At 69.1% G+C, this 21,653-nt stretch overlaps 4 protein-coding genes across 10 annotated transcripts in view; 1 reads left to right on the forward strand and 3 right to left on the reverse strand.

The window, feature by feature from the left end:
* The window catches only part of GNB1 (G protein subunit beta 1), a 36,696-nt gene extending 36,438 nt beyond the window's left edge, over positions 1 to 258 (reverse strand). For 2 of the 3 annotated variants that reach the window (XM_045859987.1, XM_045859986.1), the window contains exon 1: positions 19 to 257. The gene's annotated coding sequence lies outside the window, so the exon portion shown is untranslated. Of the gene's footprint in view, positions 1 to 18 lie in introns of all 3 variants that reach the window. The other variant, XM_045859989.1, reaches the window with a different exon arrangement.
* Positions 259 to 12,203: 11,945 nt separating this feature from the next.
* CALML6 (calmodulin like 6) lies at positions 12,204 to 14,598 on the forward strand. Of its 2 annotated transcripts, XM_045859114.1 has the most exons (6): positions 12,236 to 12,339; positions 13,077 to 13,124; positions 13,736 to 13,910; positions 14,011 to 14,155; positions 14,253 to 14,353; positions 14,425 to 14,598. In XM_045859114.1, the coding sequence occupies exons 2-6, from the start codon at positions 13,122 to 13,124 to the stop codon at positions 14,469 to 14,471; spliced, it is 471 nt and encodes a 156-aa protein (XP_045715070.1). In that variant the 5' UTR covers positions 12,236 to 12,339; positions 13,077 to 13,121; the 3' UTR covers positions 14,472 to 14,598. The 2 variants fall into 2 exon arrangements, with proteins under 2 accessions (XP_045715071.1, XP_045715070.1); XM_045859115.1 differs by lacking the exon at positions 13,077 to 13,124 and having other exon boundaries at positions 12,204 to 12,339.
* Positions 14,599 to 14,853: 255 nt separating this feature from the next.
* Positions 14,854 to 16,725, reverse strand: TMEM52 (transmembrane protein 52). Of its 4 annotated transcripts, none has more exons than XM_045859113.1 (5): positions 16,591 to 16,725; positions 16,463 to 16,506; positions 16,304 to 16,345; positions 15,528 to 15,706; positions 14,854 to 15,427 (listed from the first exon to the last, which is right to left on the reverse strand). In XM_045859113.1, the coding sequence occupies exons 1-5, from the start codon at positions 16,657 to 16,659 to the stop codon at positions 15,252 to 15,254; spliced, it is 510 nt and encodes a 169-aa protein (XP_045715069.1). In that variant the 5' UTR covers positions 16,660 to 16,725; the 3' UTR covers positions 14,854 to 15,251. The 4 variants fall into 4 exon arrangements, with proteins under 4 accessions (XP_045715069.1, XP_045715068.1, XP_045715067.1 ...); XM_045859112.1 differs by having other exon boundaries at positions 14,854 to 15,442; XM_045859111.1 differs by having other exon boundaries at positions 16,304 to 16,363.
* Positions 16,726 to 18,928: 2,203 nt separating this feature from the next.
* The window catches only part of CFAP74 (cilia and flagella associated protein 74), a 39,406-nt gene continuing 36,681 nt past the window's right edge, over positions 18,929 to 21,653 (reverse strand). Inside the window, exons 30-38 of the mRNA XM_045858721.1 lie at positions 21,570 to 21,625; positions 21,358 to 21,477; positions 20,989 to 21,144; positions 20,421 to 20,550; positions 20,188 to 20,342; positions 19,873 to 20,005; positions 19,622 to 19,752; positions 19,303 to 19,437; positions 18,929 to 19,117 (exon numbers count right to left, since the gene is read on the reverse strand). Of these exons, the coding sequence (XP_045714677.1) occupies positions 19,016 to 19,117; positions 19,303 to 19,437; positions 19,622 to 19,752; positions 19,873 to 20,005; positions 20,188 to 20,342; positions 20,421 to 20,550; positions 20,989 to 21,144; positions 21,358 to 21,477; positions 21,570 to 21,625 (1,118 nt within the window). The 3' untranslated portion in view covers positions 18,929 to 19,015. The remainder of the gene's footprint in view (positions 19,118 to 19,302; positions 19,438 to 19,621; positions 19,753 to 19,872; positions 20,006 to 20,187; positions 20,343 to 20,420; positions 20,551 to 20,988; positions 21,145 to 21,357; positions 21,478 to 21,569; positions 21,626 to 21,653) is intronic.

Genomic DNA, 21,653 nt, shown 5'->3' on the forward strand with positions numbered 1-21,653 from the left:
GGAGGCCTCCGGGCTCACCTCCGCGCTCGTCCTGCCTGTCGCGCCCGCACCCCGCCGCCTTGGCCGCCTCGGCCGCCGCTCCGGGAGGTGGTCGCGCTCGGGCCGCTCCGCGGGCGCTGCGGCAGGTACGCGGCGAGGCTCGGTCCGGTCCCGCGGCGGCTGCTCCACTCCGCGCCCGCGCCCGCCGCCGCCGCCGCCTCCGTCCGCCCTCAGACGCCTCCAGCCATCGATGGGCGCGGCGGCCCCTGTCCGCAGCCTCGGGAAACCCCACGGCCGCGTCACCGCGCACGTCGCGCGCACGCACGGCCCGGCCCCGTCTCCGGCGCGCGCGCGCACGCGCGCTTCCTCCTGCCCCGGTTCCGCGCGTGAGAGCCAATTAAAGGAGCCGCACCCTCGGGGACCGGGGTCCGGGGGCACCTCAGGCCTAGCTTGCCTGGCGCCCCGATCCGCGCCCCAGGGGCCGGCCTGGGTCTCTCGCTGCCGACTGGCTCGGTTCCCGGCCAGGCGCCCGGCGCCCCGCACCCCGCCTACGCCGAGCTGGGACTGACCCTCAGGCCTATAGGTTCCAGGGAGCTGGCCGGTTCCTCCGTCTAAGGCGGCAGCCCGGCGGGCCCGGTCGGGACGAGGTCGGCCTCCCGGACGCCCCGCCGCCGTGGACAGGGCCGGCGCTCCGAGGAGCCCGTGAGGCTCGCGGGGTTGGGGGCCCGGCCAGTGGTCCCGGGGGCTGGCTGCCTGGGCGGGGAGGTGAGACCGCGGGACAGTGCGTCGGGAGCAGAGACGGTCCGCCCGGCAGGTGCTGCTGAAACGTCAGCGGGGCCGCGGGGGACGGAAGACCCCCGGCGGGAAAAGGGGACGGGGGGTGGGTCAGACGGGGCCTCCCTCGCCGCCGCCCGTCGTGCCCGCTCACCTCGGCCTCTGGGTTCCGACGCCACCCCGCCCTCCACCTCTTCACTGCGAGGCCGGCGGCCCCGCCCCGCCTCGAACCAGCGCCTCTCGCCGCCGCGGCCCCCCGCCCCGCCCGCCCGCCGGGCTCGAGGGAGCTGGAGAATTTGTCAGCGAGCCAGCTGACCCCTCGCACAGGCCACAACCTCAAGGGACCCTGTGACAGCCCCCCCCGACTCAGGACGGTCCGCCGTCACTGGCCCTTCCTTTCCGCACATCTCATCGTTCTCGCAGCCCTTCCTCAACTCGTGGCGCGCAACGCTCCGGGCTCCTCCCAGGCCCACCCTGCCCCAACCCTGACCTCAGCGGGCCCCTTAGGGTGGGGAATGGTGTTTAGGAGCCAGACTCCCGGCTCCGGGTGTGCTTGCTGCAGCTGCGGTGTCGCTGCCCACCGTCTGGCCGGGGGACAGAGCTAGGGGGCCTGTGCAGGCGGGCACCCACACAACCTGCACCCGGTGACCAGCCTCCCACAGTGGGCAACGCCCCGCCTCCCACCCCACGGGGGTTCTGGCCTCCGCTGAGCTGCCCTGGGCCCCCACCCCAGCAGCGGGGAGATTCCTTTGCATCAGCTGAGCCAGGACCGAACCGGATGATGTGCTCCTCTGCTTCAAACCAGCAGCAGGGCCCGCGCTCCTCCCCAACTTGCAGGTCCCTCCACACCCCCCTCTGCACCCAGGCTCCTCTCTGCCCACCCCCACCCTGCCCCGTTCCTGAGAAAGGGATGGGAAAGGAGGGGGCAGACTAGCAGCAGAACAGGAGAAGGGGGACCACGGGGGAAGTGGTCTCTGCTGCTGGGGGGTGTCTGCAGGCATGGGGGCACCTCAGAACCCTCAGCCCCCTGGGGCCTTGGCGGGCACCACGCCCCAGGCCTGAGGCCACAGGAGCAGCCCAGGGCACCCCGCCCCCCCCATGGTCCCGGTCAGGCTCATCTGCAGGGGCACCAGGGCTGCAGGGCAGAGTCGCTGAACCAGGGCTCACTCCAGTTGCCCTGGGATTCCGGGGGCAGCCCCGGCGCCCCAGCTAATCTGTAGGTCTGCGGGGTGGGGCAGGGCCTTCGCTGGAACTTGCCCTGTGGCCCCGACCTGAAATCCTCCTTTATGTGTTTATGGACGGGGTGTGAGGGGCAAAGTTTGGGGGAGGAGCAGGGGCCCAGGTCCTTATACCCAGGCCCCCTGTGCAGCCTGGGGCTTTACCCTCCCCTGCTGTGCACCCAAGGGTCCCAGGCATCCCCCCCCCCCCCGCCAGCTCCCAGGCAGCGGGGCCCTCTGGCTTCAGGGACATGTGCCCTGGGGCTCCGCTGGCTCCCGGGAGCTTCCAGCTTCCAGCTGGGGCCCTTTGGACTTCAAGGATCTGAACGACATCGTGGGGAGCCTTCCGTCCCTGCCTCCAACTCCCCTGCCCAGATCCCCTGCAGTTTTTGTCTCTCAGCTGCTGCCCGGGCCCCGCCTCCCTGGGGCGCTAATCAGCCCGCAGCGGATCAGTGCGCAGCTCCTGCCCAGCCAGCCAGGAACCCAGGCGTCTGATTTCCCGGGCACAGGCCCGGCTCTGGAGGGAGACAGGCGGCTCAGAGGTCCTGCTGGGGTCCCGAGGCCACAGCTGCACGGGGCCAGCCAGACCCAGACCCACCCCCCATGGGCGAAGGAGGCGGCCAAGGGCTCGGCTGAGTTCCAGACTTTCACGAAAAACCTGAGGGGGTGCAAATGCATCATTTACATGCCCCCCACCCCATCAGTTCTTGAGTGGGAACTGGTCTGGCGGAGAGCTAGGTCTTATTCAATGCGAATCAGGCAGACGATCTGTGCGCAGGAGCAGGGCCGGCGCCCACCTGGGCCGCGCTCCAAGCCCGGCTTTGAAGGGTCTCAGAGCCCTGGGGGCGCCCCGCAGGGTCTGTCCGGGGCCCGGGGAGCCCGGGCTGCTTCTCGTCACGTGACCAGCCTGCCTCTGCTTCCCGTAAATGAGACAGCAGCCTGGCCCCGCCTCCCAGTCCCCGAGGACAGCGGACGGGGGGAGGAGGAAGGAGGGAGGCAGCGGGAGCAAATGTAGGTAATCCAGAAGCAGCGTTAATTAGTTCCCTCGGGCGTCCAGACGCGGGGCCCGGTGACTAACGGGGTCAGGAGAGTGAGGCGGCTGCTCATCCCTTCTCTGGGCGGCCGCCGCACACGCCGTGGGTGCACCCGGCCTGGATGGGGGCGGGTCTGCTGGGGGCAGCACTGGGGAGCCTGAGCAGCTTAGGTGGGCTCGCCAGTGGGACAGCAACGTTTGAGCAGAGCCCCTGGCATGGTAGGCAGCGAGGGAGCCGGCAGAGCTGTGCGGGTGCTGAGAGGAGGTGGGCTGGAGGCCTCGCAACCGCAGCTGCCCGGAGAAGGGTCAAGGCCGGAGGAGGTGGGCGTGGCCAGCGAGGTCAAGGGCCTTGGGGCCCGGAGGCTGCTGCAGCCGGGAGAGGGCAGACAACCTGGTCAGCTTTGCGGAGCGTGCTGGTCATCGCCCCTGGCTGCCAGCACACCCTGAAGGACCCCCGAGCCCCTCCCCCGTGCAGTGAAGACAGCCTCTCTCCCTGAAGATCGTGGCTGCTTCCTTGTCCTCCAAAGCCCCGCCCCGGCCGCACTCCTGGTGACCTGACCTCTGAGCCCTTCACCCTCTGGTCCCCTGCCTTGCTCATGACCCGCCAGTGGGGAATTGGAAAGCCTCAAGTGAGAGGTGCAGGCAGGTACACACAGGGGTGGGCAGCTGCATTTGGGGGGCGTCTCCCCACCCCAGACCTGGAACAGACACCCTAGGGAAGGCCCAGGCGCCCTTCCTGCCCCTCCTGGAGGCAGCTGTCCACTCAGCTGGACCGTCCACTCAGCAGAGGCCCGCCCAGCCCCGCTGCCTTCCCAGAGACGCGGCACCGAAGAGCCCGCCTTCCTGGCTGGGGCTCCAGAAGGAGGCGGCTGCATCTGCTCTCAGTGCAGACCCTGGGGCCGCCCTGTGGTGGCAACGGCATCCTTCTCGGAGGGAGACATCTGTGTTGAGAACACAAACCTATCTAACGGAGAAGGATGCAAGTGGAAGTGTGGAGAATCGGTCATGAGTCAGGGTAGCCGGGGCCGAATCTTAAACCAGCTTATGGGAAAAGAGGAATTGACTGGCTCAGGGGATAAGCCCATGTGCAGGTGTTCGGGAATCAGGCATGGCTGGATCCAGGCGTTCACTGAGGCTGCCAAGGCTCCCACTTGGCTCTGTTCCCCACATCCCTGTAGCGTTTCCTCTTCTTTCTCTCCGCCCGGGGAAGAGGGAAATGGCTGCTGGGCCCGCCTCCCCACCACCCCCAGCTCAGCAGCCACCCGTGGTGCTCTGAAGTCCCCGAGGTATCTCTGGGGACCCAGGAAAGCTGGGTAAGGCCTCACTCAGATTTCCTAGAGGAAGTCAGTCTCCCTGCTGGGACCCTACGCAGCACCCAGGGCAACGTGCTGTGCCCTCACCAGGGGGAGGGCTGCTGGGAGAGGGCACGCAGAGCTGTCCCCACCTGCCGGTTGGCTGGAAACAGGATCAGAGCGGCCCTCCTGGGTCCTCCTGGCTCGTCCTGGCTGGGCCGGTGGCCCTCGCCTCTGCCCTGCTAGGCCCTGAGACCAGACTCGGGGGGCCAAGCCTGGAGTGACGGAGCTGGGCAGGGCAGGCTCTGCCCCCTCCCCTCACAGTAGCTCCTGGAGGGTCTCCGGGGCGGGACATCTAGGGCGCTCCAAGGGGCGGTCAGCGCTCCCACCCGGCCCAGCCCCCCGCACTTCCTGTCCTGGCCAGGCAGGCCTTGGCAGGGAGGCCACAATTGTTCTCTGCACTTCCCGCAGCTGTCGGCAGAGCCGGCAGGCCCCCGCCCAGCCCAGACTGGCGGCACAGCCCAGCGCCTCCTGGGCCAGCGGGGAGCCCTGCAGGTGCGGTGCCGGCACTCAGAGCGCCAGAGAGAGATGAGGGTGGAGGAGGGGCACACACAGGCGTGGGCCAGAGGGGCGTCCAGAGAGACGAGGGCACAGGGAGCCTGGGAGAGCCCGTCCGGTCCAGAGTCAGCCGCTGTGCCGGCCCGCCAGGCCGGGGGTCTAAGCCCTGGAGACCCCTCTGGGCCCCCGCTGCTCCCAAGCCTCCCGTCCTCAGGCGCCACCTCCAGGCCTGGGCCTGCTCTGTGAGGGGCCCCGGGGCCCAGGACCGAGGGGGGGGCCAGGCATGCTGCCTTCAGGTCCCAGCGCTGACAGAGCAGGGGCTGGCCTGGCGGGGTGACGGCTGGGGGGTCACTGTAGCTCGTCCAGGGGAATGGCGGGGCTGGTCTCAGGGCCACTGGGCCTGCTCGTCTCTGGAGCCCTGCCCTGGGGGAGGGGCACCGCAAGACTCAGCTCTGCCGGCACCTGCCAAGTAAACAGCTTGCACCTGGGGCCCCGGCAGGGGAGGAGGGTGGGCGGTCCAGCCCCCCCCCCGCCGGGGTACCTGCTAAGGGGCCACAGAAGGGTGCGGCCAGCACAGCCTTCCTGAACCCACTGCCCCGCCTGCCCTGCTGGGTGGACCGCAGCCCAGTGGCAGACCCAGGGCTGCAGCGGGTGCCCTGGGACGCCCCTCTCGCCCCCAGGATGCTGGCTGGAGGTCACCTGATACGAAGGTGTCAGGAGGGTCTGTGTCTGTCTGGAGCAGCCCTGGAGCAGAGTGGCGCCCCCTGTGGGGAGCAGGGGCAGGGGGCACAGCCAGGACAGTGACACTGAGGGGCGGGGACATGACCCTCCAGGCCACCTGGGCCCAGAGCCCACTCCACGGTCACTACAGGGTGCCACGTGGCACGGCACCGCATCACACGTGGCCACCCCCCAGCGCATCTGCCACGCCACGCCACCTGGGCATGGGCACATGGTGACCCCTAGCCCCCCAGGTGCCCAGCAGGAGTGGCCCTGTCCTCTGGGCCTGCATGCTGGTCACTGTCCCTATTGCCCCTTGGTCTCTTTGTAGGTCACAGACCTGGGGGGACTGTCCCGTGAGGAAGCAGGGACTCAGCCCCGTGGCCTGAGTGTCCAGATCCCCACCCTGCCCTCTGCTCGGCCCAGGGCACGGGGTCTCCACAAGGAACTTACTCCCCGCCTCGGAGCCCAGCCCCCTGACCAGGTGGGGGCCTTCCCAGCCCTCCCGAGACTCGCTGGTTCCCTCCGTGGGGCCCTGTGTCCTCGGCCCGTTCCCTGCTCTGCATGTGGTGGAATGCGCTGCGGAAGCCCTTTGGAGGTCCAGGGGCAGCGAGACACTCACACTCCGGTGCGGCCTCCCCGCCCGCCTGGCCCCGCAGCGTTGCAGTCCCCTCCGGAGGCAGCCCCGTGCCCTCGGGCCGTGGCCCCCGTGCCCACCCCGGGCCCCCGACCACCCGCTGGCCAGCCTGCTCTGCCTCCCCACGCGCCGCCGGCAGTGGGTGCCGCTCGTGACCTCGTGTGCCGGCCGTTCTCCAGGCCCGGTCAGGGTCACGTCGTGCCGAGACAGCGACGGTCCACTGTGTGGGCGGGCCACACTGCGTTTGCCGGCCGCTCGATGATGGACACTCGGGCTGTCCCCGCCTTTTGGCCAAGGTGATTGGAGCTGCCACGACGTGAATGTGCAAGTTTGGGCTTGAATGTCTGTTTCCGGTGCTTTCGGGCCTTGACGGAGGGGCAGCCGAAGGAACCGCCGCCCCGTGCCGGGGAGCCAGGCCGGTCCAGGCTCTCAGCAGGGCCCCGGGGCCCGGCCCGCGCCCCCCGCTGCCTGCCTCTCTGTAGTCCAGTTCTCGCGGGGGGGGGGCTGGGGCGGTGTCTCTGGACATGACGAGCACCGTCCGCGGGCATGCCGGCCCTGCGCGTCTCCTCTGCAGGAGGGTCTGTCCGGGCCCTTCGGCCACGTCCGGACTTGTTTTCGCTGTGCTTGCCTGGAGCGGTGAGGCTTCTGGGTACGGCCTGGACACTAGGCCCCTGTCAGACGCGCGAGGCGCAAATATTTGGTGGGCGCTCTCGGGAGCGCGCCCCTCCCCTTTCCTGGAGAGCGAGCAAGAACTTCACTCTCTGCACTTGCTTCTCTCCGTGAACTCCTTCCCAGCCCGCGTCGCCCACCACCCTCGCCGTGTGCAGGAGCACACTCTCCCCTGCCCCCAGGGTTCCTCCGGCCGGTCCAACATCCAATAGACAGGAGACAGAAAAGCGACAGAAACCAGCCAACTGTGCACGGGAACCCGGCAAACGGGGGAGTCCGAGACCCACAGGCACTAGAGGGCCGGAGCCAGAAAGGGGGCGTGGGCGGCGGGGATCCTGAGCCAGGGAGAGGGTAAACGTCTGGGGATGGGGCCTGGGGGACGGGTGGGGGCTGCAGAGGTCTTTGCAAGATGATCGGAGGAGCAGAGATTTAGTGAGTGTTAAATGAAACTGTGTCCTGCCCTGTAGACACACTGGTCCGAAGAGGTTATCTCTGATAATCCGTCCCTCCTGGGTGAGGCCTCTAACTGCTGTTCTCCCAGGTGGTTTGGGGAGGGGCACACGGTTCTCTCCAGCCTTTAACTCAATCTGCATGTGGACCACACACAGAACCCTCCGGGGGCGGGGAGGCCTGCAGGGGGGTCTGCCAGACTCAGACACTGACGGCCAGCGGGGACTAACGAGTCCTCTACTGCTTTCTCCCGCCCCCTCTATCTGCAGCCCCGCATTTCAGGCGACCCCTCCTCATTCCTCCTCTGACTCTGACTCGTGAAACGAGCTGCAAAGACGCCTTTCTCTGCAGCGAGTTCTCAATCCCGTGAGATCTTGCCTCCCAGCAGTTGTTGTCAGTTTGGTTCAGATAAACTCATAAAAATTCCCTACAGGTCTGGACATTTCTCACGTCCACACTGCTGAGGCTTATCGCAGGCCAGCGGAGACCAGCTGCCAGGTTCCAGAGCTGGAGCGAAGGGGCTGGACGCAGCTAGGAGGCAGGGCAGGGCTGGGGCCTTGAGTGCTGGGCCTGGGGGGGGTCTCAGCAGGAACGGGGGGGGGCCCTCCCTGTCACCCACCTCCACCCCAGTGCCTCTGTCCCAGAGGACCCCCCCCCCCCCCGGCTCCAGCTCAGCCCCACCCTCTCCCGCAGCTGGGTGGTGCCTTGCCTGGTGTGGGTCCCTAAGGCAGAGCATAGCCCTCCTCCCCTGGGCAGACCCTGGAGCTTGCTCTGGGCCTGGGAAAGACAGCCCCGCCCCAGCCCAGGGGCATGGGAGGTGCAGGGTGTGGCTCCTGGAGGGGGAGGGGAGGGGGAGGGCCCAGCCCCTCCTGTACTTTCTCCTCAATTTTCTTCCCTCTGCCCCTTGCCCCATGGGTGACCCTGGCCTGACAGGACCTAGGGGCAGCTCACCACCTGCTGAATGAAGGGGAGCTGGGTGCCCATGACTGTGGGCACATCTGTGTCCCGTGTGGGCTGGGCCGGGGGGCAATGGGAAGGGAAGGGGTCACTGGGCCCCTGTGCTCCCCTGCCCACTCCTGCCCTCAGCCACCAGGCTCTGCTCCAAGTCAGGGGGGGCACTACTGCAGGCCTGAGGGACAGCAACTGCCCTCCTGCAGGGCCCCCAGGCCCTGGCCCAGGGGCTCCAGCCCTGCAGGCCCTCCTCAAGGGACCTGGGTCTGGAAGATGCAGCTTGCCTCCTCTCCAGCGGGCCCAGGGCCTGAGGGCTGTTTGTCAGGAACCCACCCCCGAGGCCCAGCCCGGGCCACCTGGGAGGTGATGCAACGGGTGCCTGGGAGGGGCCTGAGAGGGTGGAGCCAGAAGGTGGTGGTTTCAGAGGCCCTGAGGACAGGAGGCCTAGGTGAAAGGGGAGTCGGGGGTGGTGGGCAGGGACCCCAGGCAGCAGGGGTGCTGGGTAGCGCCCGGAGCACCCCGGCCCTCCTGGACGGCAGGGCCTGCAGGCCCGTGGGTTGGCAAGCAACGGCGGTTCGGGCCCACAGGGGTGCAGCCCCGAGCCTGGGGCCCTGGGGCCCTCACTGTGACGTCACTGGGGGACTGTGCCTGCTGTCCCCTTGGGCGCCTGCCCAGGGCTCGTCCCCAGGCCCGCCCCGGAGTCCCCTGGGGGTGGCTCAGCTTGCCAGATCAGACTTCCAAGGGCCTGTCTGTCCTGCCCCATTGCCCCTCCAAAAGCCCCTGGTGGCTGAGGTTAGGGGGCGCGTGTGTTAGATCTTGGGTGGGCACTGAGGTGTGGAGGCCTCTGAGCGAGACCACAGGGAGCGGAGGAAGCTCCCCAGAGGGTGAGGGGCCAGAGGTCAACCCTGTTAGGGCAGCACCCGGGGCACCAACAAGGCCAGGGCCTGAGCCCACCCTTGCTGCCTGGTTTTGCCTCCACGGGCCCATGGGGGCCAAGCCAGGGCCCGCCTCTGCACAGAGCAGGACAGGCTGTCCCCCCAGCAAGGCACCTTCCCTCCTCAAGCCTGTTTTCCCTTGTACAGGACAGACCTGCAGGCTCCTGCCCCTCCCTGGCTGCTGAGCTCCCGGGAACTCGGGCTGCAGAGAGGGCCGAGGCTGTTGATGCACTCAAAACCTCTTTTGGCTTTTGGCCCTGACCAGCATGGCTCGGTTGCTAGAGCATCAAACTGCAAAGCAAAAGGTCGCAGGTTCGATCCTGCGCAGGGCACGTGCCTGGGCTGCAGGCTGGTCCCTGGTCAGGGTGCTTGCTTGAGGCAGCAGATGTTTCTCTCTCACGTCGAGGCTTTAGTCTCTCTCTTTCTCCCTCCCTTCCCCTCTCTCTAAAAATAAATAAAGAAAATTTAAACCACACAAACTTCTTTTACTTTTTGGACAAAATGACCTTGCTGTTGTCACGTTCAAACACGACCGAGGAGGACGAGGAAGAGCCACCAGAACACGAGCACCCCTGCGCTCCTCCGGTGGAGGAGCAAGGGACGGAGGGCTCAGGACCGCTGGAGGGCAGCTGTGAGTCCCGGGGCCTGCGCAGGGCAGGAGGACCCCCGGGGACGCACAGCCCGTCAGGGCCCTGCGCAGGGCAGGAGGACCTCAGGACGCCCGGGGCCAGGGCCCCTGCAGCTGGGCCACCCCGGGGGCAGGCCTGCCCCGCCCTGCCGTGCACCGGGTCTACCTGGGGACTTGCCCGCAGGCGCGGTGGTCGGGTCGAGCGAAGGCTGCACAACTGCGCAGTCCACGCCCTGACCCACTGTCTGCCCCGCGGCGGACCGGACGGGGCACTGTGGTCTGTCCCACCGGACAAGGAAAGGGATGTTTACACCTGCTTCTGTCCTAGCGATGGTGGGAGCCCCAAGTCAGCCTCGGAGGGCAGGGTTTTGAAACGAGGGGCCGTACGCGGCCCGGGCAGGTTTACCGGACGAAGACCCCGCCCCACTCCACCTCCCTAGGGCCGACCCCCACCGCCGCGGACCCGGAACTGCTGCCGGCCCGGTGCACCGCCCAGCCCCGCTGCGCTCCCGCCCGGCTCCACGCGGCCCGTGAGCGCCGCCTGGTGCAGACGCGCGGACCGTCCGCCCCGCGCGCCGCTTCCGGGCTGGGGTTGAGTGACGGGGCGGGGGAACCACAGGCAGAAGGGGGCGGAACCAAGGGGGCGGAGTCGAGCTGACCCTGGGCGAAGGCCGGTGACAGGGTGGGGCTGGATGATGGGACGGACCACAAGCCCGGCAAAACGTCGGGCCGAATGACGGAGAGGGGCGGGGCCTAGCGATGGGCCGGGGGCGGAGCTGAGAGATGGAGGGAAGGCGGAGCCGGGTGTTGGGGCGGGGCCGAGTGATGGGCCTGGGACGGGGCCCTGCGAGGGGTCTGAGTGACAGGGGCGGGGCCTAGCCCTGGTCGGGAGCGAGGCTGAGCGCCCGAGAGAGGGCGGAACTGGGTGTTGGGGCGGGACCTAGCTTTGGGCCACGGACGGGGCCGAGCGACGGGGTGGGGCCGCGTGACGGGCAAAAGGTGGGACCCCAGGATCCGAAGGGGGCAGGATGTCTGTGCGGGCTTCTCCAGAAGCCTTCGAATCTGCCGACTGAGCAAGTAAGAGGGTGGACGGCACCGGGCGAGCTCTCGAGGGCCCGCAGGGAACGCAGAGGCACGACGGCGCCTGTCTGCCTGGCTGGGACGTCTGCCCTGCCCTGCCCTCTGCCCTCTGCGCCCCTGGCTCTCAGGCCTTTGCTGTCAGACTTAAGGCCACCACCTGCCATCTCCTGCTCGCAACTGGCAGATCCTGGAATTTCCTGGACTCCATAGGCACGTGAGCCGATTATTCTCCGGCCATAAGAAAGGAACGAAATTCTGACACGTGCTACATGGATGGGCCTTCAGGGCGTGCTGTGTGAAACAAGCCAGACCAGACAGAGAAGGACACGTGCTGTGTGACCCCACCCACGTGAGGTCCCCGCAGGACTCGGACCCCCAGAGACAGAGAGTAGATGGCGGTGCAGGGGCAGGTGCAGGGGCCGGGGCACAGGTGGGGTGAGTGTTGAGTGGAAACAGAGTTTCAGTTCTGGAAGACTGGAAGTTCTGGAGGTCCTGGTGGTGACGGCTGCACGGGGGGGTGTGCACGCGCCTGGATTCCCAGAGCTGCGCCTGCAGAAGCCGTTGGGATGGTAACTTTTACTTACGTGCTGTGTGTCTGTCCTGGGTAATAAAAAAGAAAGAACAAACAAAAAGGTTATGGTGTGTAATTGAGGCTCAGTAAATGTTCCTCCCTTTCACAGGAATATTTTATGCAAATCCCACCGCTGCACTCAATAGCTATATGAAAAAACAAAACCTTCACCGCATGGCCTAGACTGGGGTGGCAGCAAACCTCTGGCGCCAGAGCCTGGCTAGGGTGGCGAGACGTGACCCCCATGCTCTTTCCCCGAGGCCCTCGGGCTTCCCCACCCAGTCCGTCCGCACGTCCAGTCCCCTCTGCTGTCTCCCCTACGTGTTGTGGTTCGGACTTTTGGATGCGAAGAGTTTCCTGGAAATGGTGCTGCACTTCCGACTCCTGTAGCTTGGGTCTCTCAAGAGGGGGAGGTGGGAAAGGCTTCTCGCCATCAAGAGAGGGACCCAGAGCAGGCTTTTCCTCCGGCCCAGCCGCCCCATGGCCTGGCGCCTGCTGGAGCCGTCCTGTCCCGGTCAGCACAATTCTTGCAGCCTCAGCAGCTGGCGTCCCTGTGGCTTCAGATACCACGGAGGCGGAGCCAGCACGGCAGGGGGGGCCGGGGGGGGGGCAAGGCAGGGCTCACCTGCTCAGACTCATCAGGCCGGGGCAGGTGTGTGTGCACACGCACAGGGGCCCCTGGGGACCACACGTGGTGGGGGAGGGGTGACAGGAACTGGGTGGGGCCGACTGTGACTCTCCCTGAGCCCAGGAACTGGAACGGGTGGGGGAGCAGCTGACCTGGGCAGAGGCGTTGGGAGCCCCAGGGGGGTGCCTGTGCCTGAGGGCTGAGCACACGTGTGCAGGTATGTGCAGCTGTGGATTCTTGTCACTAAACAGCCCGCTCCCGGCTCCCCGATCCCTCAGGAGCCAGCTCTGCTGTTCTGAGCCGGAGGGAGGTCAGGTTTCCCTGAGAATAGCCCCCTGATGTCCAGAGGAAAGCTGGCCTGGCCTCCTGGTGGCCGGTTTGAGCCCCCTGGCCCCATCAGTTCTGCCCCCGCCCCCCAGCCACGTGAACCCAGAGCCCCTGCCACACTCACTGGGGGTGGGAGGAGCGTTGGCACCCTCCCCTGTCTTAGGGGGTCTGCCAGGTGCTGGCACCGGCCGGCGCTGGGTCTGCACAGACATGAGGGTGATGCCCGACCAGGTGGGTGTCCGACAAGAGCCCTCACAAATAAGCGATGGCAGCCACCGTCAGGGTCCTGCCGCAAGTAGGGAGGAGGGTGATAGAGCAGAGAGGGGTCAGTCCCTTTGCTGCCCTCAGCCTGAGGTGTCCATCCTCGCTGCGGCCCTGGGAGGGCTGAGGCTGGGGCTGGGGTCTTGGCTGGAACTCAGGGTCCGAGGGGCGCTCTGGGCAAGGGGATGCCCAGGCCGAGGAGGGCCAGGAAGGAGCCCTACAGGGAAGGGTCAGGCCTGTCCCTAAACAGGGCCAGCAGGATCTCCTGGCCATAAAAGGCTCTTGGAATCCGGACCCCGGGGACCCCAGGCAGCCAGGCCCAGCTAAAACGCAGCTGCCATCCCCGCCCCTGTGCTCTGCCCACAGCAGCTCTAGTGGCACGGCGCACTGTCCCCTCAGGCAGCCACAGACATGGTGAGGCCCTCCGTGGGCTGCTGGGTGGTGGAGCGGGGCTGGGAGCCACCCTGGGGCAGAGAGGGTGGGTGGGGCCCCCAGGCGCAGGGATGGCTGGGCCTGAAGCCGTAAGGGTCTCTCCGGGAACCCGAGGAAGAAGTTCGACGAGGGCAGAGTTTGGGGTGGGGCTAAGCAACCCTCTCCCAAAGCTGCCATGGTGGTGGCGGGCAGAGGTGGCCAGGTGCCGCACTGTCCCGCTGGGATGTCAGGACAGGCTGTGCCCCATGCTCTGTCTGGGTGCAGGTCTGGAAGCCCCTTCCCCTGGAGCCTTCAGCCTGGCCTGGGCGGCTCCTCCCCACGTCGGTCCCCATGTCCTTCGCCTGGCCCCACCGTGTGTCCCCTGCTGGGTCCCAGGCCCTGCAGCCCCTACTGCTGCTCCCGCAGGCCCCACCACGTGCTGCCCTTGCTCTGGAGCCGGCCCCGGGCTGGCGCCTCCTGTGTAAACCAGGAGCTCCTCCGAAGGGCGTGTTGTGCCACAGGCCCTGCCGGGGGCCGCCAACCTCCCCGGGTCGGAGGGCAGAGGGCCCCTGTGCAGCTGGCTGGTGTGTCCCCGCGTCCCCGTGTCCCCGCAGACGGAGCGCCTGACGGCCGCGCAGATCACGGAGTACAAGGGCGTCTTCGAGATGTTCGACGAGGAGGGCAATGGGGAGGTGAAGACAGCCGAGCTGGAGCGGCTCATGAGCCTGCTGGGCATCAACCCCACCAAGAGCGAGCTGACCTCCATGGCCAAGGACGTGGACCGAGACAGTGAGCCCAGGCGGGGAGCCGGGGGGTACCCGGCGTGCGAGTGGGCGGGGGGCGGTGCCCGGCCCCTCACGTGGGACCTCCGGCCCCTTGCTCCCTGCAGACAAAGGCTTCTTCAACTGCGACAGCTTCCTGGCCCTGATGGGGATTTACTGGGAGAAGGCCCAGAACCAGGAGGGCGAGCTGCGGGCGGCCTTCCGCGTCTTTGACAAGGAGGGCAAGGGCTACATCGACTGGGACACCCTCAAGTAGGGCCGGGCGGGCGGGGTGGGCGGGGCGGGCGAGGGCAGGCGCCACTCGCCCGCCCCCGGGCACCGCTCACTGTGGGGGCCGGGGGTCCCACAGGTATGTGCTCATGAACGCGGGCGAGCCCCTCAATGAGGTGGAGGCGGAGCAGATGATGAAGGAGGCGGACAAGGACGGGGACGGGACCATCGACTACGAGGGTGAGCGGGGCCGGGCCCTGGGAGCCCGCCGCCCGGCCAGGCGGGGCTGCTGACCGGCCCTCTGCTTCCAGAGTTCGTGGCCATGATGACCGGAGAGTCCTTCAAGCTGGTCCAGTAGGAGCAGCTGCGCTGGCTGCGGGCAGCCTGCCCGACTGAGGAGCTGTGCCCGCTGCCGGCCGCCGCCCACTGCCGCCCAGCCCACCACTCCCCGCCCCGCCCCGCCCCAGCAGCTCGGCTAATAAACGTGCCCGCCAGACCCCTGAGCGCCTCACTGTTTCCAGCCTCGGGAAGATGTGGGCCAGCGGGAGGGAGGGGGTTGCCCAGAGTCACCCAGGGCACACGGCCCGTCATGCCTGCTGTGACACTTGACCCCCCCCACAACAGCAGCCCGGAGGCGAGGCCCGGCACAGGCCAAGCCCAAGCACCCACGCCGTCTGCCTGCACTGGGGGCGGCCGCCTGGGAGCCCCTCCCGGAGCCCTTCCCCACGGGCGGAGACCAGTTAGATACAAATTTTATTCTCTCCGGAAATGTGTGGAGGCTTAGACCTTGGGGACGCCCTTCAGGCAGAGGGCCTGCTGGGGCAGGCCAGGGGCTGGACGTGGCAACCTGTGTGTGTGTGCGTGCGCGCTCGTGTGTGTGTGTCTGCCTGGAGTCGCGTGGCGACAGGGCTCGGGCTGCAGCAATGTGCTGGACGTCTGCCCTTCCCCGGGGAAGGATGCTGAGAGTGGACTGGGGTCTCCTGGGAGCACGAGGTGGCTGGTGGCCCTGGGAGCTCAGGAGACCTTCCCCGCCCCTCGGAGTGGCGCCAGGGCCACAGCTGGTGGTGTTGGGCTTTGCGGCTCAGCCCCTGGGCCCTGGAGAGCTTTCTGGGTCTGAGGTCCCAGAAAGGGGGCTAGGCTACTGAGGAGGAGCCTCTCCCTGCCCGGGTTTAGCCATCTTGACAGCTTCGTCGTAGGAGGGAGGCAGCTCCAGGGCGTAGAGGCTGTAGGCAGGAGGGGTCATGGAGTCCAGGTCCAGCTCCCCGAAGGGCAGGGGCAGCCGCGTGCCCAGCGGGTACTGCACGGAGCTGTAGGCTGCCGGGAACCAGGCTGTGTTTGCGGGGACGGGCTTGGCCCCCCAGCCCCCGCCCCCTGGAGGCAGGTGGGCTGCCCGGCCAGGTGCGCAGGCACTCACAGGTCACGGTGCTGTGCACGGGGCTGTCGCTGTCCACGGGGCCGAACGTCAGGTCGCAGGGCTGAGGCCTGGACGGCAGGCGCGGCCGGGCATGGGCCCGCTTCCGGAGGCAGCAGAACCGGACACAGCTGGCTGCGACCCCACACAGCAGCAGCAGCAGCACGGCCAGCAGGACGAGCCTGGGCAAGGTGGAGAAAGACCCGACCGCTGGCCGGCCCCCCCGCCACGAGGGGCCTGCTCCCCCACGGCTGGCCGAGCTGGGCAGGAGAGCGGGCAGGACAGGGGGAGACCAGAGGGTGTCTCTCCAGGCAAACACCTCCTTCCTGGCTGGAGCCGGGCCTGAGGGGCTGGCCAGTGCTGGCCTCCTGGTGCTGGCCCTGGCTGTCTCTCCAGGGCTGGCCACAAGTGGCCTTGGGCTCACTCCCAGGACACACTGTCCTGGGCCGGCTGCATAATCCTGTGCCCAGACCAGCGACCGTGTCCACAGAGACTCCCTCAGGAGTGAGGAAGGAGGGAGTGGGAGGTGGGCAAGCGGGCTCCGGAGGGAAGCGTGCCCAGGGCTCAGGCAGGACCCACGGGGAGGCCGCCCCCAGCGCAGGAGGCGGGAGGCTGGGCTCAGCCTTCCAGGCTGCTGAGGGCCGCCGGGCCGTACCGCCGCCCCGGAGAGGGACAGCGCTGGCTACGGCTCGGCCGTGGAGCCAGGCGGGGTGGGGATCCGGTGGGCTTGGCCCCGGGGGAACCGCCGGACCCAGCTCGGCGCCGTGGCCTCCACTTACCCCACGTGCCACAGGCTGCTCCAGCGGGCCTGGGGCGGGCACCTGCGTGGACAGCAGCACCTGGAGCGGGCGGGCTCGGTCCGCCGGCCGCCCCGCCCCACCGCCCCCTGAGGGCGGGGCCAGGCCCCTGCTCCCTCCCCGCCACCGCCTCCCACTCACTGGTCCGAGGGGTCGCAGCTGCGGTCCGAGAAGCCCAGAGTCACCTGTGGGGACAGGGGTGAGCTGAGGCCGGGCGCTCCTGGCGAAGGCCCGCCCCGCGGAACCCAAGCCAGCGCGGGGCGACCCACCTGCGGCAGCGGCAGGAGCGGCAGCAGCAGCGGCAGGAGCCCGCGGGCGGCCGACGGCTCCGCGGACATTCTGGGCACAGACCCCGAGCGCCAGTCAGGCCGCCGGGCGGCTTTATGGAGGCCCCGCCCAGCACAGGCCCCGCCCAGGCCCAGTGACCCCGCCCCCACGTTTGCACCCAGTGAGAGCCCCGTCCTTTCGACGCCCCCCCCACCGCAGGCTCCGCCCCTCGGAGGCCTAGTCCCGCGACCGCGCCCCCAGCTCCGCGCCCTGAGGGACCGCCCACGTGGGGCCCGCCCCCTGGAAGTCCCGCCTGGCGGCGGGTTCCCTCCTGGTCGCCGATCCTGCGGCCTCGGGGCTTGGGGGGCGGTCTCACCCTCGGCGGAGGCGCAAAGCGCTCTGCGGTCCTACCCTCGGGCTGGGAAGCTGTGGCCGGGGCGCGTGGCTGCCGGAACCCATGTGGCCAAACGGGGCACACACCGCGGTGCTCCGCGTAAAGGGCTGCGGCAGGGGAGCGCCCGGCGAGCCCCAGCCCTGTTCAACGACAGGAAGGCTGCAGGCGCACGCTGGCCGGCCGGGGCTGGCTCGCGGGGATCGGAGCCCGGCTCTGGCCCTCGCTGCGTCCTGGGCTGCAGACCACTTTCTGGGAGCGTTTATGCCTTGAAAGCCGTGCTCAACCTGGGGACCGTGGCCTCTGTGGCCTGTGGGCCAGCACTGCCCACCGTCCCTCCCACTTGGGAACGCTGGAGGTTATTTCTCCCAGGAGGTCCCCCTACTCCCACCCCTCCGCCCACCATCTGGGGATCAGGCCCAGGGAGGTGGTCAGCACATGAGCACCTGGTCCAGGGAGGGTGGGGGCAGCAGCTCCCTGCCCGGGCTCTTGTTGCACCCAGCACACACTCTGCACGCCTCTCTGCCTCGGAAGGGGAGGGACTATCCGCTGGAGAGCAGGGCCGCCCCTCACCCCCGGCTCCCTGCTGCCTGACCCGCCAGGCGCCTGCCGCGCAGCCCCCATCCCTGTGTGTGTGTGTGTGGGGGGGGCTCTGTCCCAGACCTGTCCCTCACCTCCAGGCTTCCAGGCCGCCCCCCCGGGCCCTCCAGCTGGGCTCTGCTCCCTCCTCCACTGCCGTCCAGGCCCAGCGCAGGGGTGGGAGGGAGGGGGGTGGGCAGCGAGTTCAGCACCAGGGGGCCCGAGCAGGAGAGCCAGGCCAGGCGTCGGAAGCCAGCGGCCGGCCCCTCCCGCTGGCCGCCCACCTGAGGAGGGGGCAGGAGAGGCCTGCAGGGAGAGCCTGCTCCTGGGGCCGGCAGGCCCACGGACCCAAGCGTCTCTGTTGGCCGCCGCTGGGTGGAGAGGCGGCGTGCATTCTGGCCCACCCCAGTGAGGGGCAGGAAGGAACCTGGGTCTGCCCATCCAGTCCTGCCAAAGGTGTCCCTAGGGTCACTGTCACAGGCTCAAGGTCAGGCTTCCAGGCCCCAAGGCGATGAGAAGCTGGGGATGGCAGGTGGCTGCGGGCTGGTGTCCAGAGTCTGTGCCCAGCCGAGGCTGCAGTGCTGCCCTGGTGGGTGCCGGGGTGGGTGGGCTCCGTCCACCCAGCCAGCCCTCAGGAGGCAGGGGCTGGGGCTCAGGCACCACCATGAGCTCCCAGGAGTGTCCCATGGGCCTGGCGTGGGGAGGCTTCTATCTCGAAAGGCCAGTTGTGCCTGAGGGCCAAGTTTGGGCCCAGTTCAGGAAAGGGGACCCGGACACGTGTGCTGGCCTCAGCCTGGGCCCCGGCCGGGGTGTCCCGGCATTTGCTCGCCCCTTGCTGAGGGTCGTCCGGGATCCTGGGACTCGGGAGGAGCAGGGAAGGCTGAGGGCCCCCCTGGGCTTCAGAGTTGCCTCCCCTTTCTCCCTTCTGGGGGCCCCTCCAGCCCTGCCTGCTGTCCCCCCGCCACCCTGCATGACACAGGCACCGCCCCGAGGGAGGCCCCGCAGAGGCTCCCAGGCAGTCCTCGTTGGGTTGTGCACTAATTCTTCGGGGGGCGGGGCGGGGATGTCCCCAGGGTTGCACTCCCGCCTCTCATTCCGCCCACAGCCCTGAGTGGCGCGTGGTCGTCCACACTGCACACCAGCACGCAGAGCACGCAGCGTGTTTATTCCCAGCTCCCGCCCACACCAGTCAGGTGCTGGCGGGGCTCAGGCAGGGGCGGGCGGCAGGAAGGGGAGCTCTCGGCCCCTGGGCTCGTCAGGTCCAGGGCTGCAGGGGGCCACCGTGCGGGCGCCCGGGGGCCTCGGCCACGCGGTCGAGCAGAGGGCTGCCGAATCGAACCCGCCCAGCAGTGGATGCCCCGGTCCCGGCCCTCGCTGCCTGACCCAGCCCACAGACCGGGGGGTGCTTCTGGGGGGCCGGAGGGTCTCGGGGGCTGCGTGGAGAGGCTCCTGGGACCTCAGGGGCCCGTCAGCACCTGAGCGACGAAGAAGATCTTGTAGGTCTCCTTCACGTCCCCCCGGAGCTGCAGCAGGGCGGACACCTGGAGCGGGTGGTCCGGCTGCAGAGGGGTCGGGAGGGGGGAGGGAGCACTGAGCCGGCGGGCAGCTCACCGGCCAGATCTCCGTCTGGCGGCTGCACCGCCCGCCTCGCCCGCCCGGCCCGCCCCGCAGCCCCTCCCTGGGCGGTGCAGAGGGGCGCCCTGCCCCGGCTGTGGCTCCGCGGGGCTCCCGGGGGAGCACCTACGTCGAAGTCAGCGGGCGGCACCCAGGAGATGCTGATGGTCTTGGTCTGGCCGCGCTCCACCACGCCCCGAGGGGGCTCCACGGTGAAGCCCCGGTGCTGCAGGGACGCGACGCTGTCCAGGCTGAACTCCACCGTCTGCGGGCGCGGGAGCCGCTGGCAACCGGACCGCGCTCCGCCCCCAGGAGGCGCCGGGCGCCAGCCCCACCCGCCCTCTCGGCCCACACCCGGGAGCGGCGAGGCTACATGGGCTGGGGCTGCCCAGGCGCGGCGGGGGGGCACCCCCGAGGTGCTGGGTGGGCTGGGGCCGTGCTGTGGTCACCTTCTTTGGGGACAGCTGGGTGGTCCGGATGCAGCCCACCAGCAGCTCGCGTGTGGCGGGTGGGGCTGGCGTGTCGGTGTCCAGCTGGACGTAGTCCAGGGTCACCAGGATGGGCTTCAGCTCCTCGGCGTCTGGCGATGGAGGGTCAGGTTGGGGACCGCTGGGGCAGGTGCAGCCGGCAGAGGCGGCTGGGGGCAGAGGGCAGCGGGTCCTCGGGGGGCCCCAGCACGCCCCACCCCCCGGGGGCTCACCCTCTCTGTGCTCCGGGTCGCCGGCCGGGATTCCGGTCAAGGACTCCACGGGCACGTCCAGCGGGTCTCCGCCCTCCACGAACATCATGTGCTCACGGGCCGCGCCCTTCAGGAGGATCTTCCGGGAGACTTTCTGGGCCGGGGCGCAGCGGCCTCGTTGTGCGGCCCGTGCTGGGCTCCAGGAGCCCCCGGCCCCCGGGCTCTCCCCTGACGATGCCCCGCCGAGCTCAGAGCCCCATCAGGCCCGGGCCCTGGGCCTCCCAAGAGGAGCAGGGCGGGGAGCCCCGCCCACGCGCCCGGGAGGAGGGGACGCACCTTCTCGAAGAGGACGACCCGCAGCTGGTCCGAGAAGTACAGGCTCTCGTGGTCCGGGCTGAAAGTCAGGGTGAAGTCCTGCCCGGCCCCGGGGTCCAAGATGCCCTCCACCGGAGCCACGGCGAACACGCTCTGGCCGTTGTGGTTCTGTGTGCCTGCAGGCCGGGGCACGCCGGTCCGTGACCACCCCCCTGCCCCCCGACCCCTGCCCAACCCCACGCCCCCCAGCTCACCCACGACATCCGTCCTCTGGGCTGACGAGAGGAGGAACTGCGGCAGCTGCTGCCGGTCCTCGCGCCGGGAGCTGGAGAGGCTGTCCAGCTGCATGGAGAACTTGATGGGCAGCGAGGAGCTGTTCTGCAGCTGCGGGCATGTGTCGTCAGTAGGCCGCCCGTCGCGGCCGGGGCCGCGGCTGGGGCTGGCGGGCCCTGCTGCCCCCTTCCGGCCCCCTGTACCCGGCCTGAGCGGCCCTGCCTCAAGGTGGGCAGCTCACGGTGGCCTCCGTCCCGCCAGCGTCTCCCCAGCCGGCCACCCCTTCCCCCCGAGAGCAGCTCCATCAGTAAACGCCTCCCGGAATCATCTGCCTTTGGGGCCCTGCTGCAGGACTTGACCTCCGCCAGCCCAGCTAGCAGGTGTCCCGCAGGAGACTTGACCCCAAGGCCACTGGGCCCCTGGGACGCAGGGGGCCAGCCTCGCACGTGCACTGGTTCTGACCGAGGCAGCGTGGTCCCCAGGGCACAGCTGAGCTGCCCCCCCCCCCCGAAGGCCAGGAAAGACGCCAGGCCCAGCAGTGCGCTTCACCTGGAAGGTGGAGGAGACGGACTCCCTGGCGATCACGTAGCCCATGTTCAGGACGTCCCCTTCGATGGAGCACGTGATCAGGGAGGCCACGCCGGTGCCCGAGAGCGTCAGGGAGAGCGTGCCTCTCTTGGTGACGATGTCCAGTGTCTCTTGGGCCTACAGACGTCACGTGTGTTGGCGTGGGGCAGGCGTGGGCCAGGCACGTCTCCTGCAGGAGCTCCGTCTCGGGAGCCGCCGGGGCGGGACAGGATGGGGCTGAGACCGCCCTGACCACCCCAGCCGCCTCCTTCGGCCGGAGACGACCAGGGCGCAGGGGGACGGGCGGGGCGGGGTGGAGAGGGGGCGCACGGGGGGGGGGCTGGGCCTCACCAGCATGCTCTGGCGGGGAGAGAAGGACAGCACCAGGACGTGTGTCTGCCCTGCGGGCAGCTTGCTGACGGGGTTCAACAGGACGAAGGGGCCATTGGGGTTCAGCACAGAGAAGTCCACCTGAGGCCCCGAGTCAAGGAGAGGCAGGGGGGCGGGGCTGCCGCCCCTCACATGGCCCCCTGGTCCCCACCAGCCCCACCAGGCGCGGATACGGCCAGGTCCTCGGAGGTGATGTTCTGGATGGAGACCTTCTTCACGCCTCGGTGTCCTGAAACGGGCCGGGGCTCAGGCCGGGA

The sequence above is a fragment of the Phyllostomus hastatus genome, unplaced genomic scaffold (assembly GCF_019186645.2).
Source record: "Phyllostomus hastatus isolate PE091 unplaced genomic scaffold, TTU_PhHast_1.1 phas_scaffold_182, whole genome shotgun sequence".
NCBI classification, from domain to species: Eukaryota; Metazoa; Chordata; class Mammalia; order Chiroptera; family Phyllostomidae; genus Phyllostomus; species Phyllostomus hastatus.